Raw genomic sequence first — 15,990 nt, forward strand, 5'->3', positions numbered from 1 at the left:
AAGTAGGATAGAAACAGATGAAATGGATTTTAGTTGTTTATAAGGTGTGCGGGCCAAAGTTTGTTTGTTTTTCCTTCGGTACATCTCACTTGCAATTTGTAATCGAAGCGGTAAAGCTTTAATATCTTCCAGTTACTTTCAAATCAGTAGTTTAATGTTAGATTGTACTTCTATCAATATTGTTTTTTGTTGTTGTTTTTTGTTCCATTTTTTCGCACTTTTGTCATTGTTTGATAATTTTTAGTTCAATAACAGTGCAGAACTTTGCCTAGACATTTGCACTGCCTTGTCGCAACTTGCATATTATCGATTTATCGGACTCTGTCATAAACATGTTGACTTTACAAACTCGCGTTGAATTCCATTGTTTATTCAACGCCATAAATGCCTATCACCATCAAAGACCTTTGGACTTCCATGCAATGCGTCGTTTATCATCGTGGATTTTCGAATGGTTAACTTCAACTCAGTTACCACTTGTGCAAAGTCTCTTACAATCGGCAACGCCATATGTGCTTTCTTGTCATTTTTGTGCTGCTACCTACCACGAAGATGTGCTAATAATTTCCACCTTATCTTTTATATATTCATGAATTGTCCACACTAATGCGGTTAACGCATTTTCTCATTTGGAATCTTCGCCACTCGTCCAACGTCATTTTTTCGGCCACGTCATCCTCCAGTTTAGATCATTGCCGTCGACGTAATCCTTCTCGTCATCCTCGCCAACGTCATCTTCTGTGCAAGATCATCACCATGTACATCATCCACTTCCTTGGTTTTTAGTCATCGTCGTCCACGTCATTTTTCTGTCCACATCATTGGTGTTTTGGTCACATCCTGCTTCTTTTACATCGCCGTCTTCGCCGCACTCCTGTACAGATTATTGTCGTCTCCGTCATCCTCTTTCTTGGTTTCTCGTCATCACCGTTTACGTCATGTTCTTGTCCAGATACTCATTGTCTACGTCATCCTCTTCCTTGACTCTTCGTCATCACCGTTCACGTCATCTTCCTGTCCAGATCATCATTGTCTACGTCATCCTCTTCTTTGGTCCTTTGTCATCACCGTTTACGTCATCTTGTTGTCCAAATCATCATTTTCTACGTCATCCTCTTTATTGGTTCTTTGTCATCACAGTTTACGTCATCTTGTCCAGATCATCATTTTCCACGCCATCTTCTTCCGTGACTCTTCGTCATCAACCATTACTTCATCTTCCTGTCCAAATCATCATTTTCCACGTCATCCTCGTCCTTGCCTCTTTGTCATTACCGTTTACGTCATCTTTTTGTCCAGATCATCATTGTGAACGTCATCCTCTTCTTTGGTTCCTAGTCATCACCGTTTACGCCATGTTCCTGTCCAGATCATCATTGTCTACGTCATCCTCTTTCTTGACTCTTCGTCGCCACCGTTTACGTCATGTTCTTGTCCAGATCATCATTGTCGACGTCATCTTCTTTCTTGGCTCTTCGTCAGCACCGTTTATGTCATCTTGTTGTCCAGATCATCATTGTCTACGTCATCCTCTTCTTTGGTCCTTTGTCATCACCGTTTAGGTCGTCTTGTTGTCCAGATCATCATTGTCGACGTCATCTTTTTTCTTGGCTCTTCGTCATAACAGTTTACGTCATGTTCTTGTCCAGATCATCATTGTCTACGTCATCCTCTTCCTTGAATCTTCGTCAGATCATCATTTGTCTACGTCATCTTCTTCTTTGACTCTTTGTCATTACCGCTTACGTCATGTTTTTGTCAAGATTATCATTGTCTACGTCATCCTCTACTTTGGTTCTTTGTCATCATCGTTTTCGTCATCTTCCTGTCCAGATCATCATTGTCTACGTCATCCTCTTTTTTGTTTTTTTGTCATCACTGTTTACGTCATCTTCCTGTCCAGATCATCCATTGTCTACGTCATCCTCTTCTTTGTTTTTTGTCATCACCGTTTACGTCATCTTCCTGTCCAGATCATCATTGTCTATGTGATCCTCTTCCTAGACTCTTCGTCATCACCGTTTACGTCATCTTCCTATCCAGATCATCATTGTCTACGTCATCCTCTTCCTTGACTCTTCGTCGCCACCGTTTACGTCATCTTCCTGTCCAGATCATCATTGTCTACGTTATCTTCTTCTTTGACTCTTTGTCATCACCGTTTACGTCATGTTCCTGTCCAGATCATCATTGTCTACGTCATCCTCTACGTTGGTTCTTTGTCATCATCGTTTTCGTCATCCTCATGCATGGTCCTCTGTCGCCGCCGACCACGTCATTTTCTGTGTTTGCATCTTCATCGTCGGTCCAGAGTGGTGACAACGTACTTTGTCGAAATCACGATCAAGATCTTCACTGTGTTCTTCCGCTTCCCGGAGTGCATCAACTAAGTTATCAAAGTAAGTCTTGCGTTCCGTATGTATATAAGTTACTATTGAACTGCAAAACAGGTAATTCAAAACAACTGAGAAAGTTAATAACGCCATTAAGCGTAACTTGTTAGTAAAGGTGCTTGATTAAAGTGTTTCATTGCTTTCAGGTTGAAGCAACAATTTCGAAATCGTTATTCAGTCAAGCTAAAGTAAAGCAAAGAAAATCAATTACCACGAAAGTCACTGGGGGAAGAAGTAAGTTAATTTATCTTATATAATAAATTGCAAATCACAGTACGCCAGGCCCATTGAAGGCGCCATACCGAATCAGCCGGTCGCCAAGCATTCACCACCATATGGCAAGGCGTAGGCTAGAAAAATCTAGCCTGCGGTGGGATTCAAACCTCCGATCCCAGTTATAAATTTATGTTCATCTTAACTTATAAAATAAATTGTGTATTATTTCCAGGATATTTGGTTTGTGATTGCAAGCTTGTACTTTACTCACTCTTTCTTTAGGCGGTGTGGATTTTTTTCCGTATTGAGACACTGTACAACACCAACTGCCATTCCTTGTCTGACTTGGATGCCATGGAGGTAATCTATGTTTATGCCTTGACAAAATCCGTTATCCTCTTAGTTAAAATCTGATAATAAAATTATTACTTATCCCCACTCCCTGTTTTATTCTGATTTTGCTTTGGTGGTTGAGAAACAACCTAAAAGTGTTGCGATTTTGCTGTAAAAATAATTAAATGTTAATCTGAAAAAGTGCGTATGCTAATAGCAAAAATAAAACTTCTCTATTTTGTTTATTTTAGATTTCAACGTTATTACCTCCTACATCCTCACCAACTTCCGTTAATGCCTGGATTCCGCATAACTAGTGGAATTCAGCTATTGGAACCGCATCTAACCCAACCCATTCCCACAAGCATCAACGTCAATGCGACCGCCTCCAGTCTTGACATTCCAGTTCCAAGTCCATTTTCAACCTCCTTAACTTCAATTATTATAAAGGAGTCAGTACCGTAAGAGTTGTCGTGCTGGTCAACACATGAATGCGGATTCTAGGCCTTAACTCTAGACTTAACTTGCGGCGGTGGGTCTCCCATTCGTCATTTGCAGGCCCAGCGAATGGAAGGCCCAACTCTAGTAGACGTGCTACATGTTCAGCAAGATCCGCATAGGGTTTAGATTACTTGTAGCACTTAAATAAGGTTTAGGTTAGTTAGGATGGGGCTTGGGTCACGCGCCACATGTCACCTCTAGTTACGGGTTTAGATAGGACGTGGCGCGTTAAATGGCTTTAGCTAAATGTAGGGCTAGACATACGATTGGACTCACCCCCTTGGGCCGAGAGAGCCAGAAATCCACCGGAGATGGGTACCGGTGCAGGCGTTCCTGGGTACCGGTACAGGCGTTACCGGTGCGGGTTCGCGAGCCAGCCGGCTAACTAGGAGAAAGGTTTTTCCTCCTCACAAACAAACACATCTTCCGGGTGGGTTCTCCTTTTTATTGCAGGTTGTGTCTCCGTTGCTCTACGATGTTGTTCTTCTTGTTGTTGTCGGCAGTGTCGGTAAATTTGCGCCGTTATTTGTGACGTTGTCCTCCCCGGCACTGCCACCAGTCGTCACATTTTTATTTTTTCGCTTGTTAAATACTAAATAGGTAACAATGTCGTTTCTGGAGGGACTTTTACAGACTAGCACTGAATCTTCGCTGTCCGATTAATCACATCGCATTCGTGTTTCCCTAAGAATAATCGGCTGCGACGTGATTATGACGTCAGGTTGATGACGTGCTACCTCTGTGGATTTCCCTGTTCTTTTGGCTGTTGATCCTCATCTGCAAATCTTGCGTGTGTTTGTCTGAATATTTTATCCGTGTGTTGCTGAAATATCTACTTAGCTGAGATCAGTGCTTAGATTCTGGCAGACCAGCTGCTACAGGCAGGTTAACTTAACTTATCATATCAATTCGCATTCATGTGTTGACCAGACCAGTGCATGCCTAATAGCTTTTCTTGCCGGCATGTGATTGGTCAAAGTGCGACAATCTCACTTTCTAACTTTTTCTTAATATTTTAGACCAGTAAGTTAGACGCGGCGATGGCGGTCCCCACCATTAACCTGCATGCGGCATGCCTTTCGTCCTATTGATAATTTGTGTGGTGAAAACCGAAGCAGAAGAACAACCAATCGTGTACGAGATCGTCAACCAATGTACGTTCGATTCGTGTACCAGATGAGCGAAGTGCAACCAATGTACGTTCGATTCGTGTACCAGATGAGCGAAGTGCAACCAACCAGCGTTCGATTCGTGTACCAGATGAGTGAAGTGCAACCAATCAGCGTTCGATTCGTGTACCAGATGAGCGAAGTGCAACCAATCAGCGTTCGATTCGTGTACCAGATGAACGAAGATCAACATCTATAGGCCTTGATTCCTGAATATGCTCCTAAAGCATTCAAAATGGAAAAAACAAAATTTCAAACCTCCGAAATTAAACTACGCTGTAATTGCATCAAAGCGCATAATTCCATTTATTATCATAAAGGTCCATAAGACTGAACTAATCACCTTCAGTGATGAATATATAAATAAAAAAATATAAATAACAGATGGTGGATATATTTTCAGGTTGAATTAACAGTAAACCTGCGTCCAGGGTGAAAGCAAATTTCACTCTTAGTTAATTTAGTTACTGCGGGGGTCTGTTTCCCCACCAGATTACAGATCAGGCAGGCTGTTTTGTATTAGTGTTAGTACTGCATTTAGTTTTCCTAGAGGTCTGATGCCTCTATCAGAGCAGAAAAAGATAGTGTTTTGGGATCGCCATCGCCCAGATTTAAAATATTAGATCAGCATCAGATGATAACAAGTGCAGGCTGCGTGTTGATTTGCTGAAAACGCGTGGATTTTGTAAAACAACATATTTTGAATACTTTTACAAACCCGAAGCCTTGTATTTGTTTCTACTGAAATATCTAACGTTATTTTTTTGTTTTGCAGATCAAAAAAGAAGATGCTACGTAAGCTCAAACTGTTTTTAAAGCCTAATGCTTTGTTTTTTGTTACAGGTTGGCGATTGTAAAAATTATAAAAAAATAAAACGTATGTGAATGAAGGAAAAATGCCGAAATAAAAATATCGGTAAGTTGAGAACATGGATCTACTTCAAGTCATTTGCCCAATGGTCAATAAAACTTGCTGTTTTTCAGGTGTTCTGAATTCTTTCACAAATATTTAAATATTTATACGATGAAAAACCAAATATATACAAACTAGCGGTTAAACTGGGCTTATAATGGTAAGTCATATGCGATACTGCTATGTGTAAATAGTACTAACGTAATTTCGTTTTTGCAGGAACTGAAAAATGGGTTAATAATATTCACTCTCAACGTTTAAAAAAATTAAGGTAAGTTACACGAGATTTTAATGTCGTATTAAATAAATGTCTATTATATAATACGAAGTCTTCATTTCTTTACAGATATTTAAATGGGGTTTGAAATAAAATGGAAACGTACACTGTTGAAAAAAAGTATTTTTACAGGTATGTATTTTTACAGATTTATATTGCTTGTCCAAACCATAAATGGAGACTATTGCGTTTTTCTTCTCGATTATTGGAATTTTACTGTAAATTTCAGTATTAACCCCTTTGTTCATTCTCGTCAGCTAAACATTGAAATATATGTTTACCTCAAACAAAAATTTTGTTAACCTGTATAACAAAGTCAAAATTTTTTCTTGGCACTAGTGCACAAAGATTGATTTCTTAAATTAGTTTTTTTTTCAGATTTTACAGATTATAACAGATACTACTACACTTTCCAACCGAAATACCATCGTGCGTAAGTACCCAGGTATGCCTAAGCCCATTTAGTCGTCCAGTGAACTTTTTTTTGGCGAATGGGCCAGTCTCTCTTTCTCGCCCTGCTGCTTGGGGTTCTGCGCCGGGCGAGACTCTCTCTGCTGTTTCAGAGTAGACCCACCGCGAGGGTTGGCACCTTGACGTTGGTGCGGTGGCTTCACGACTAAGACCAACTCGCAGAACCCACAATACAGTACATATTCAAACAAATATATGACATCGTGCTTTCAAAAAAAAGCAATCCAAAGTGATGTAAAATGTAAAAAATAGTTCCTTTGGCGCAATAGTACAACAGTACAATTTGGTAACATTACAATCTAAAACATTGAATCTTTTGTTTGTGTAGTAAACATCTTTTATAAAATAAGTTAATCCATAACAAAGCATTATTGATTGAATGCTTGAAACAACATTGCGTTTGTGTTCTATCAAATAGGGAATTACATCCCAGAAGCCAAGATAAAGTATGAACCCAAATAAACATTCCAACATAGATTAAAGTTAATATGTTTATGTTTCAGTTTCCTAAATCCAATCTATGTTTACTTCGTCACACTACTTAAGTATTCTTAGGATCTTCAGAAAGACTGTCTTGAAGACCAATCTATTTTTGCCAATCATTCACTGTACGTTATTTCATGATTTCAGCAGCAACGTTATGGCCTTTAAATGCTCTTACCACTTACGAAAATGCTTCTGAATGCGACGTGCAATTTCGTTAATGTGGAGCTCTAATTAGTTTAGATCTTTAGAGCAGTGCTCTTCAACCTTTTCCCCGTTGTATACTTTGTACAATTTTTGAGCAACTTTGTATACCCTACACATAGCAATTTATAAATGTGCATAGAAAGTAACAGTCTACCAATAGGCACTTACCTGGTCGCGTGAATTATTGTTATACAAGGCCAGGAGTACACAACCTGTGGCCGTGAACATGTAAACTGAAATATATGGATTTGCAAAACTAGTTAGAGGGGCTCGAAAAAGTATTAACAGCCCAGAAGCCGCATGTTTGAGACTTTTTGTAAGCCTATTATGGGTAAACAATGGGAAAACAGCCATTATTAGCGTCACAATTTAGATGGTGACGTTATAAACAGTAAAGTCTGATCCCTAGACTGTTCTACGTAACAAGCTAGAAATTAAATTGGCTATCAGGCACTGTTAATAAAGATTTACGATGCGGCCGTCACACCGGAAAGGTTGTGCACCTCGCTACGTCCAGGAAATTTAGCATACAAAAGTGTGTAAACGTAAGAAGTTGATTTAATGGCTGGCTTGTTGCTGCATTCTTTCAGCGATTTCGACATGTGGTGTGGTGTTGACTTGTTCTCATGTGGTGTGGTGTTGACGTGTTCTCAATTTTTGTATTCGCAAACCTTTACTCCAGGAATATTAAAAGTAAAATTTCAGAAAGTACATTGTTCAACCTTAACCGATACTCCAGGTATGTGCTTATTTGCTTCATAATTCACATTATTGACGCAGCAACCCCAACCTGACGCAATAATATTTACAACAAGCAGGTCAGTCTCACATAGGTCACCAAGCTATGTCTTCCTGCATTTCATAAAAATAGCGACGTTTAGTAACACTGACCTCAGCTGTATTCCCTTGCTAGTTTTAATGTGGTATACACTTGGGTATACGGTATACCCGGTTGAAGAGCACTGCTTTAGAGGCTTGTTTTTAACTTAGCGTTGCATATTCGATGCTTTCAACAAACTGTCCAAACCTGTCTGTATAATTACTTTGCATATATTTTTGGTACTTTTACAAACAATTTGCTCGAAACATATTTTGTATTTTCTAATTGTCCATCGTAAACAACGTCAATCGTCACGATGGCTGAGTTTTGACTTTCAGATTGAGTTTTGACACATTCATCCCGTACAGTCAATTATTTTTGTTTACTTGTTGTTGGTTGGGCAGTCATCATTATCGTTGTTGTCACAACTGGCTTTCTTTTGTTTTATAGTTTGGTTTTGAAGAGAGTTGCTTTGCCTAAATGTTTGTTCAAAAACTTGCATGTATATCTTTTCAGCAGGTTCTGGTCCATTATACATTGATGCATTTATATCTAGAACAGCTATGTTAATTCACCATCATAGCCTGGTGATGTTGTTATCTATAACTGAAGCAGCTACATTTTATCTACCCACATTTAATAAATGCAGGATCAATACATTTTGATGATTTACTAACATAAACCTTCCACCGCTTGGCCAAAAATCTGATTTTATTGGCTCTGTGATAAAAGAGACTTTTTCGATGTTGGTTGAAATAAAACCTCAAATCACGGCCCAACCAGTCTTTGTTTTGTCTGCTGCAATTGTAAAGCTGTGCAGAAACGTATCATGGCTGCCTAGTGCAAGATACATGCTTATTTCCATTTAGGAGATAATTTCTTACCGTTTTTGCATTAGTGGAGGAAAGTAATGACCGTTTGTACATAACGGTCTGTTCCTGTTTTGTGGAGACATCTATGCCGCCATGCGAAATTCAATGCCTACTCTGCTGATTGACATATTCTGAATCTAGCCCAGTGCTCTTCAACCTTTTTCCCCGTTGTATACCTTTTACAATTTTTGAGCAACTTTGTATACCCTACACATAGCAATTTATAAATGTGCATATGAAAGTAACTGTCTACCAATAGGTACTTGCCTGGTCGCGTGAATTATTGTTATACAAGGCCAGGAGTACACAACCTGTAGCCGTGAACATGTAAACTGAAATATATGGATTTGCAAAACTAGTTAGAGGGGCTCGAAAAAATATTAACAGCCCAGAAGCCGCATGTTTGAGACTTTTTGTAAGCCTATTATGGGTAAACAATGGGAAAACAGCCATTATTAGCGTCACAATTTAGATGGTGACGTTATAAACAGTAAAGTCTGATCCCTAGACTGTTCTACGTAACAAGCTAGAAATTAAATTGTCTATCAGGCACTGTTAATAAAGATTTACGATGCGGCCGTCACACCGGAAAGGTTGTGCACCTCGCTACGTCCAGGAAATTTAGCATACAAAAGTGTGTAAACGTAAGAAGTTGATTTAATGGCTGGCTTGTTGCTGCATTCTTTCAGCGATTTCGACATGTGGTGTGGTGTTGACTTGTTCTCATGTGGTGTGGTGTTGACGTGTTCTCAATTTTTGTATTCGCAAACCTTTACTCCAGGAATATTAAAAGTAAAATTTCAGAAAGTACATTGTTCAACCTTAACCGATACTCCAGGTATGTGCTCATTTGCTTCATAATTCACATTATTGACGCAGCAACCCCAACCTGACACCAATAATATTTACAACAAGCAGGTCAGTCTCACATATAGGTCACCATGCTATGTCTTCCTGCATTTCATAAAAATAGCGACGTCTAGTAACACTGACCTCAACTGTATTCCCTTCGTATACCTTTCTTCAGCCGCATACCCTAGTTTTAATGTGGTATACACTTGGGTATACGGTATACCCGGTTGAAGAGCACTGATCTAGCCCATCAATGTAATCAGCGTTTTTCCAAATCTAAAAAAAAAACGATTAAATCAAATTTAGAAATATCGAAATCAAACTTAACAAATTAGTTAACATGTAGTAACACCGCGTTAGCGCTAAAGACACGATTGTTATTTTACAAAAAAAAGCTGTACTGTGTATTAGAAAGAAATGTTAAAAAATGATGACAAAATACATGCAAAAGATTTAATTGTTATACGTTCTGTACACGATTACGAAAAACTTGCTAACATATTGCTCAAATTCATGCCATAAAAGAAATCACCATAATTTCAAAATCACCGTGTTTTATTCTTAAGAACACCACGCAAAGTCATACTTGAAAAGCAATTTCAAACACAATCAGTGTGATAATTTCATATCAAAACACAAAAAACTTTTCTACAGGCATGAGACAAACTATAAATGGCAGTTATTATTGGTAACTCATAACACACTTCTTGCCAAAAACTCGCACCTAAGCCTCTTTCTTAAAGTGGTTGCTTTTCATGTGTTGTTTCACTTGCTGTTTCCTCTTGAACGTTTTTTCACAAACGTCACACTTGTACGGCATCTTGTCGCTGTGAATTACCATGTGTAGTTTGAGACTTCCCTTGGTGTTGCATCGTTTGTCACAAATATTACATGCAAAAGGTTTTTCACCTGTGTGAATCAATTTATGTTCATTTAAATTGCCTCGTGTATGAAATCGCTTTTCACAAACATCACATTGATGAGGTTTTTCTCCAGTGTGGCTCATAATGTGGATTTTTAATTCACTTTTGGAACAAAATGTTTTTTCACAGTAATCACACCTAAACGGCTTTTCTGCTTTGTGAATCAGTTTATGTTGCTTTAACTTGTAAACAACTTGAAACCGCTTTTCACAAACATCACATCCATAAGGTTTTTCTCCAGTGTGGCTCGTAATGTGAAATTTTAAGGTTCTTTTGGAGCAAAATGTCTTTTCACAGTAATCACACCTAAACGGCCTTTTTGCTGCGTGAACCAGTTTATGTTGCTTCAATCTGTAGGGAAATTGAAATCGCATTTCACAAACATCACATCGATGAGGTTTAGTGTGGCTCGTAATGTGAGTTTTTAGGCCACCTTTGGAACAAAATGTCTTTCCACAGTAATCACACCTAAATGGCTTTTCACCAGTATGAATTAATGCATGCAGGTTTAAACGGGTTTTGTCGACGAATCGTTTCTGACACACTTTACACTTGTAGGGTCTAATTTGGGCATGAATCAACAAGTGGCCTTGGAACGAATTATAGTATTTAAAGCGTTTCTCACAAGTTTCACATTGATAAGGTCTTTTATCACTATGTACCAACATATGTTTTATGCGACCCTCCTTTTTTCTAAACTTTTTGTCGCAAACATTGCATTTATATCGTTTTTCTTCTGAGTGAACCAGCATGTGTTGATGTAGACAGCTTTTTTTCTTGAAACTCTTTTCACATATTTTACACTGAAAAGGTTTTTCATCAAAATGTATCAGCATGTGTAGTTTGCGCTTCCGTTCTTCAGCAAATGACTCTTCACAAATGTCACATTTGAAAAGGTTTTCTCGACTTTCTGCCTGAGTTTGTTCAAAATCGGCCGACACAAACAATTTATCTTGATCACTTGTTGATGCCTTCTCTGTGCAATTATTGCTATCTTCTTTCTTGGAATAGCTTGCTTCCTGATGTGTCCTGATGTGATCTTCAAGAGATTTACTTTTCATAAATGTTTGTTCACAAAACTTGCACGTTAACGTGTCTTGGTCCATTATATATTTATTGTTGTTAAACAGCAATAACCTTTAAGCTGCAAATACCCTGTGCAATAAAATCAATGTGTTTGTTGGTTTAGCATAGTGGTTCTCAAACTGTGGTTTGCGTACCACGAGTGGTACACCGAAACTTTTTAGGTGGTACGCGAGTAGATTTCTGTGACACCCAATTTAAGTCCAATTTAAAATTGCAACTCAACTGACCCAACTGATCAGCCCTGGTTTGGACGAAATTCATGTTTTGGACAATCTTTTGAAATTGTCGATTTGTTGTGTTAACCCAGTGGTTCTTAACCGGTGGGAAATTTCCCACTAGTGGGAAATTTAATGTTTTTAGAGGGAAATTATGTGAGTCGGAAGTCACCAAACTCGGGCCCGTGGGTTAAAATTAACCGTTAAAAGGTAATTTAATACAATATTTTCCGCAACAACATGTAAGATTAACTTCACCTACTTTTGCAAGGCGCATAAAAATCCAAACATGGTTTGTTAAGTCACAGACCTTACTAAAAGTATCAATGACTTTGTTATTATTCGCGAATAAATGCATTTGATCTGTTGATTGTGATGCAATAAATGACTAATGCAAGCACATGAGATTTTTCAAAATTCCACACGATTTTACTTTTTCACGAAATCACTATTCAAACTAAATAAGATTGCAGTATACGTTAAATGTCCCAACCAAATCGCTTCACAGAATTATTTCGATTAAAGATTTTTTTTAATGTTGGGCACAAAACAACATTATAAAAATAAAAAAGAGGGGGAAATTCGAACTTGGTGATTTACTTTAGTGGGAAACCACACCAAAAAGGTTAAGAACCACTGTGTTAACCGTTGCAATACAGAAACTTCAATAAAATTGAAGGACTGTACTTGTATAAGCCGATACAAGTAACGTAAAACATAAAAAGACCTGTGGTTAATTACGTTGCGTGTCCGTAGACTTAATATTTATGAATTAGGTCCGTGACTACAAAAAGGTTTGGAACCACTGGGTGGAACGCAGCGATAGAAAAAGTTGTCGGGTGGCACGCGATACGATAAGATTGAGAACCACTGGTTTGGGTTCATACAACATATGCAAATAAACAATTAATAATGGCAATTCTAATAAAGCTAACAAAGCGAAATATGTCTGATCTTCTGTATTCATGTTTGATAAATGCAACATTAATCTTTTTAACATTTCAAACTTTAGCTATTGGAGCCCATGAACGGCCCGGCAAACAATCTGATCCCTTGCGAGTGTTTTCAAGACACGCATCTGGACTACAAATAACAACAGAACCACGCTAGCGGTTCTTTTTTGTTCTGCTACAACCTTAAATCTGTACAAAAACATAATATACTTCCATGTATTTCATGAGACTACAAGATCGCAATTTAAGTTATACTAAAATTTACAATATTTACTTTCCATTGCAAGCGCCTTATCGCTTTAATTGTTTCTCAACATTTCTTTCTGGCGTTTATACCTGCGAACATTTTAATACGAGTGATAAGAGATGAACTTAGCAAACTTGCTTTTACTTTCGCCTGATGCTATATGCATAGGAAGTAGAACGCCGAGTAGAGTCGTTTCCTAACCCGGTTTATTAATACGAGTCTCGCTTGGCACAGTGTACATCAAAAAGGCCTAATTGCTGTTTCTGTCTAATGGCCCCTACAAGCAAACCACTAACTGGTATTACCTCAGTCCGGTATTAGTACTCTGACGAGACCACCGATTCATCGCGAAATATTCCGCATGTAGGCTAACCGTTTGTTTTCGCTCTTTCTTTTGTTTTAGCATCAGATTCGAGTGTTTATCATTCCACACACCACCAACCTTTCGTGTTCCTTTCACTAATGTGTCTGACTGGTAAGTTTTAACCGTCAATTCGATAACTAAGCACTTTACCACAGTCGTACGACACATCGTTGGCACAGAAAAAGCAAAATGCAAAAGAAACCTTCCACGTTTCTTTTGTCGGCTTTCTTCACCGCTGAGAATGCACAAGAAATTTTATGAATTAATACTGTAAAAATGCTGTAAAAACCCTGTGCAATAAAATAAAGATTGTTGGTTAAGAGCTATGCAATATATGTACAGATAACAAATACGGCAATGTAAGTGTTAATTGATTACAATTTTAATAAAGCTAACTGAACGAAACATGTCTGATCCGATGTACTCATGTTTGATAAATGCAACATAAACCCCATTTTAACTTTTTTAACTTTGTCACATAGGGCCTATGAACGGCCAGGCAAACAATCTGATCGCTTGCGAGTGTTTTGAAGTTAGTATGAAACGGCACTGGTAACACATAACAACAGAACCACAGTTCCGGTTCTACTTAAAGCTGTACAAAAACATAAAATACTTCCAAAAATATCATGAGACTACAAGATCTTAATTCATGTTTACCTAAAAATTTACAATATTTACTTTCCATTGCACGCGCCTCATTGCTTTAATTGTTTCTCAACACTTGTTTCTGGCGTTTATACCTGCGAACATTTTAATACGAGTGATAAGAGATGAACTTAGCAACTTGCTTTTACTCTATATGCATAGAAAGTAGAACGCCGAATAGAGTCGTTTCCTAACCCGGTTTGTTAATACGAGTCTCGCTTTGCACAGTCTACATCAAAAAGGCCTAATTGCTGTTTCTGCCTAATGGCCCCCACAAGCAAACCACTAACTGGTATTACCTCAGTCCGGTATTAGTACTCTGACGAGACCACTGATTCATCGCGAAATATTACGCCTGCAACTGTTTGTTTTCGCTCTTTCTTTTATTTTAGCATCAGATTCGAGTGTTTATCATTCCACACACCACCAGCATTTTCGTGTTCCTTTCACTAAATGTGTCTGTTCAGTTTTAACCGTCAACGCGATAACTAAGCTCTTTAATGGTACACCGCAGTCGTACGACACATCGTTGGCACAGAAAAAGCAAAATGCAAAAGAAACCTTCCACGTTTCTTTTGTCGGCTTTCTTCACCGATGAGAATGCACAAGAAATTTCAGACGCTTAATTGTTCCATGAACTCAAACGCGGCATGTCATCGTTTGCCACAATGCGTTGTCCGACTTGACCCCGACGTCACTGCATGATACTGTCCGAACAATTGGACAGCTTGAAAAGCGCGATCTGTTGACCGACCGTTGTATTCCCAAGCTAGACTTTGCAAATGTCATGAAAAGGACTTTTTTGAATATATTCGTTTAGCTAATTGATACGAAACTTCATAATCTAGTGTAGCGGCCATCATAATAGTGTAATTTGTTTACATTTAGGCCTGTAATTTCGTGTGCAAAAACATTTCACAGATTGAGGGAAATGAGTTTAATTTTAACTCGTCACGATAAGTTTTCAAAGATACAACTTTTCCGTAAATATTAAGACGTTTCCAAAGCCTCTTGGGCCCGGTTCTAAGAAACCCATCAAATCGTAACAAACCCAAGCATTCCTTGAAACGGAAATCTACAATTCGCTATCGAGTAAATAATTTTTTGGCAGCTACTTGGAAAGCATTTCAAAATTGTGTCGACAGCACATTTACTTGCTAAATTTGCATGTTACGTTTGTCACTTATTAGCAGGGGCGGCTCGTGCTAGGGTGCTGCGGAGCTGCAGCACCCCCTAGATATTTTTACTTAATATTCCCGCCACAACATTACAGATAAATTTCATGATACTTATTTTTTTATTCTAAAGTATAATTTTTATCAGTAAAATTTCCGCCTTGATCGGCATTTCTTTCATTTAAAAAAAAATTATGGCATTATTATGTTATCTATGGTGGAACTGCAGCTCCAGTTTCATGACTAATCGTGACGTATCATGACGATTTGCACTTGTGCGCATGCGCACTTGGGAAAGCTACATGCCGGGCGCCGCGACAGGGTGCTGCGGCTCGCGCAGCTCCACCAATCACGCAGCGTGTGAACCGGCCTGTAGTTCAGTGTTGTCTGTTCCGGGTTGACTGTGCTACAAAACCAAAAAGGTCATCTAACCGTTTGAAAAGTCACAATTAACCTTTATAATAAAAACCTGAATAAAAAGTTAAGAAAACTGGGATAAAACATCAGCTATTCCTAATATGTCATGCAGGAATAAGCACCACAAGAACTACTCAGTTTTAGTTTTGAATGTTAACAAAGAAAAAATAGCTTTTTGTCTGTGAAGTTAAATGCCTTACTGAAATTTAGGCAATATTAAATGCAGAACAAACAATTGCACAAGCAACAGAAATTTTGAAATATCTTAGTGATGACAATTTCAAGTTTTGGTTTCTTATCCCACCATGTGGACAGTATTTGCAACCAAGTGCAATCTTGTGTATTGATATAATGGACATGTACTGTTTGTCTAAACAGTAGCTGCTAATTTGCTTCACAGGAAATGTTTCTCAAGAATGAACATTCTACAGGGGAGATAGTAGTTACCACCAAGC

General features: G+C 38.3%; 2 protein-coding genes across 4 annotated transcripts; one reads left to right on the plus strand and one right to left on the minus strand.

Moving 5' to 3' along the window:
• Positions 1-354: 354 nt before the first annotated feature.
• On the minus strand, positions 355-14,501 carry LOC145215271 (uncharacterized). 3 transcript variants are annotated; one of them, XR_013857246.1, is made up of 5 exons: positions 13,374-14,493; positions 9,649-9,783; positions 3,720-4,833; positions 2,881-3,375; positions 355-2,386 (listed from the first exon to the last, which is right to left on the minus strand). XR_013857246.1 is itself a non-coding variant. In XM_080083963.1 (2 exons), the coding sequence occupies exon 2, from the start codon at positions 11,534-11,536 to the stop codon at positions 10,232-10,234; it is 1,305 nt and encodes a 434-aa protein (XP_079940089.1). In that variant the 5' UTR covers positions 11,537-11,585; positions 13,374-14,396; the 3' UTR covers positions 9,947-10,231. The 3 variants fall into 3 exon arrangements, 1 of the variants encoding a protein (XP_079940089.1); XR_013857245.1 differs by having other exon boundaries at positions 3,720-9,783; positions 13,374-14,501; XM_080083963.1 differs by lacking the exons at positions 355-2,386; positions 2,881-3,375; positions 3,720-4,833; positions 9,649-9,783 and adding an exon at positions 9,947-11,585 and having other exon boundaries at positions 13,374-14,396.
• On the plus strand, positions 939-2,956 carry LOC145212890 (uncharacterized). Its single transcript, XM_080081137.1, has 4 exons — positions 939-1,477; positions 1,693-2,399; positions 2,540-2,627; positions 2,892-2,956. The coding sequence occupies exons 1-3, from the start codon at positions 939-941 to the stop codon at positions 2,542-2,544; spliced, it is 1,251 nt and encodes a 416-aa protein (XP_079937263.1). The 3' UTR covers positions 2,545-2,627; positions 2,892-2,956.
• Positions 14,502-15,990: the final 1,489 nt, after the last annotated feature.

The sequence above is a fragment of the Phallusia mammillata genome, chromosome 2 (genome assembly GCF_965637545.1).
Source record: "Phallusia mammillata chromosome 2, kaPhaMamm4.hap1.1, whole genome shotgun sequence".
NCBI classification, from domain to species: domain Eukaryota; kingdom Metazoa; phylum Chordata; class Ascidiacea; order Phlebobranchia; family Ascidiidae; genus Phallusia; species Phallusia mammillata.

Coding starts and splice junctions, on each gene's coding strand:
- LOC145212890 (XM_080081137.1), top strand. CDS start 939: ATGTTCTTGTCCAGATACTCATTGTCTACGTCATCCTCTTCCTTGACT. Junction 1,478..1,692: donor ATCTTCTTTCTTGGCTCTTC/GTCAGCACCGTT, acceptor AATCTTCGTCAG/ATCATCATTTGTCTACGTCA.
- LOC145215271 (XM_080083963.1), bottom strand. CDS start 11,536: ATGGACCAAGACACGTTAACGTGCAAGTTTTGTGAACAAACATTTATG.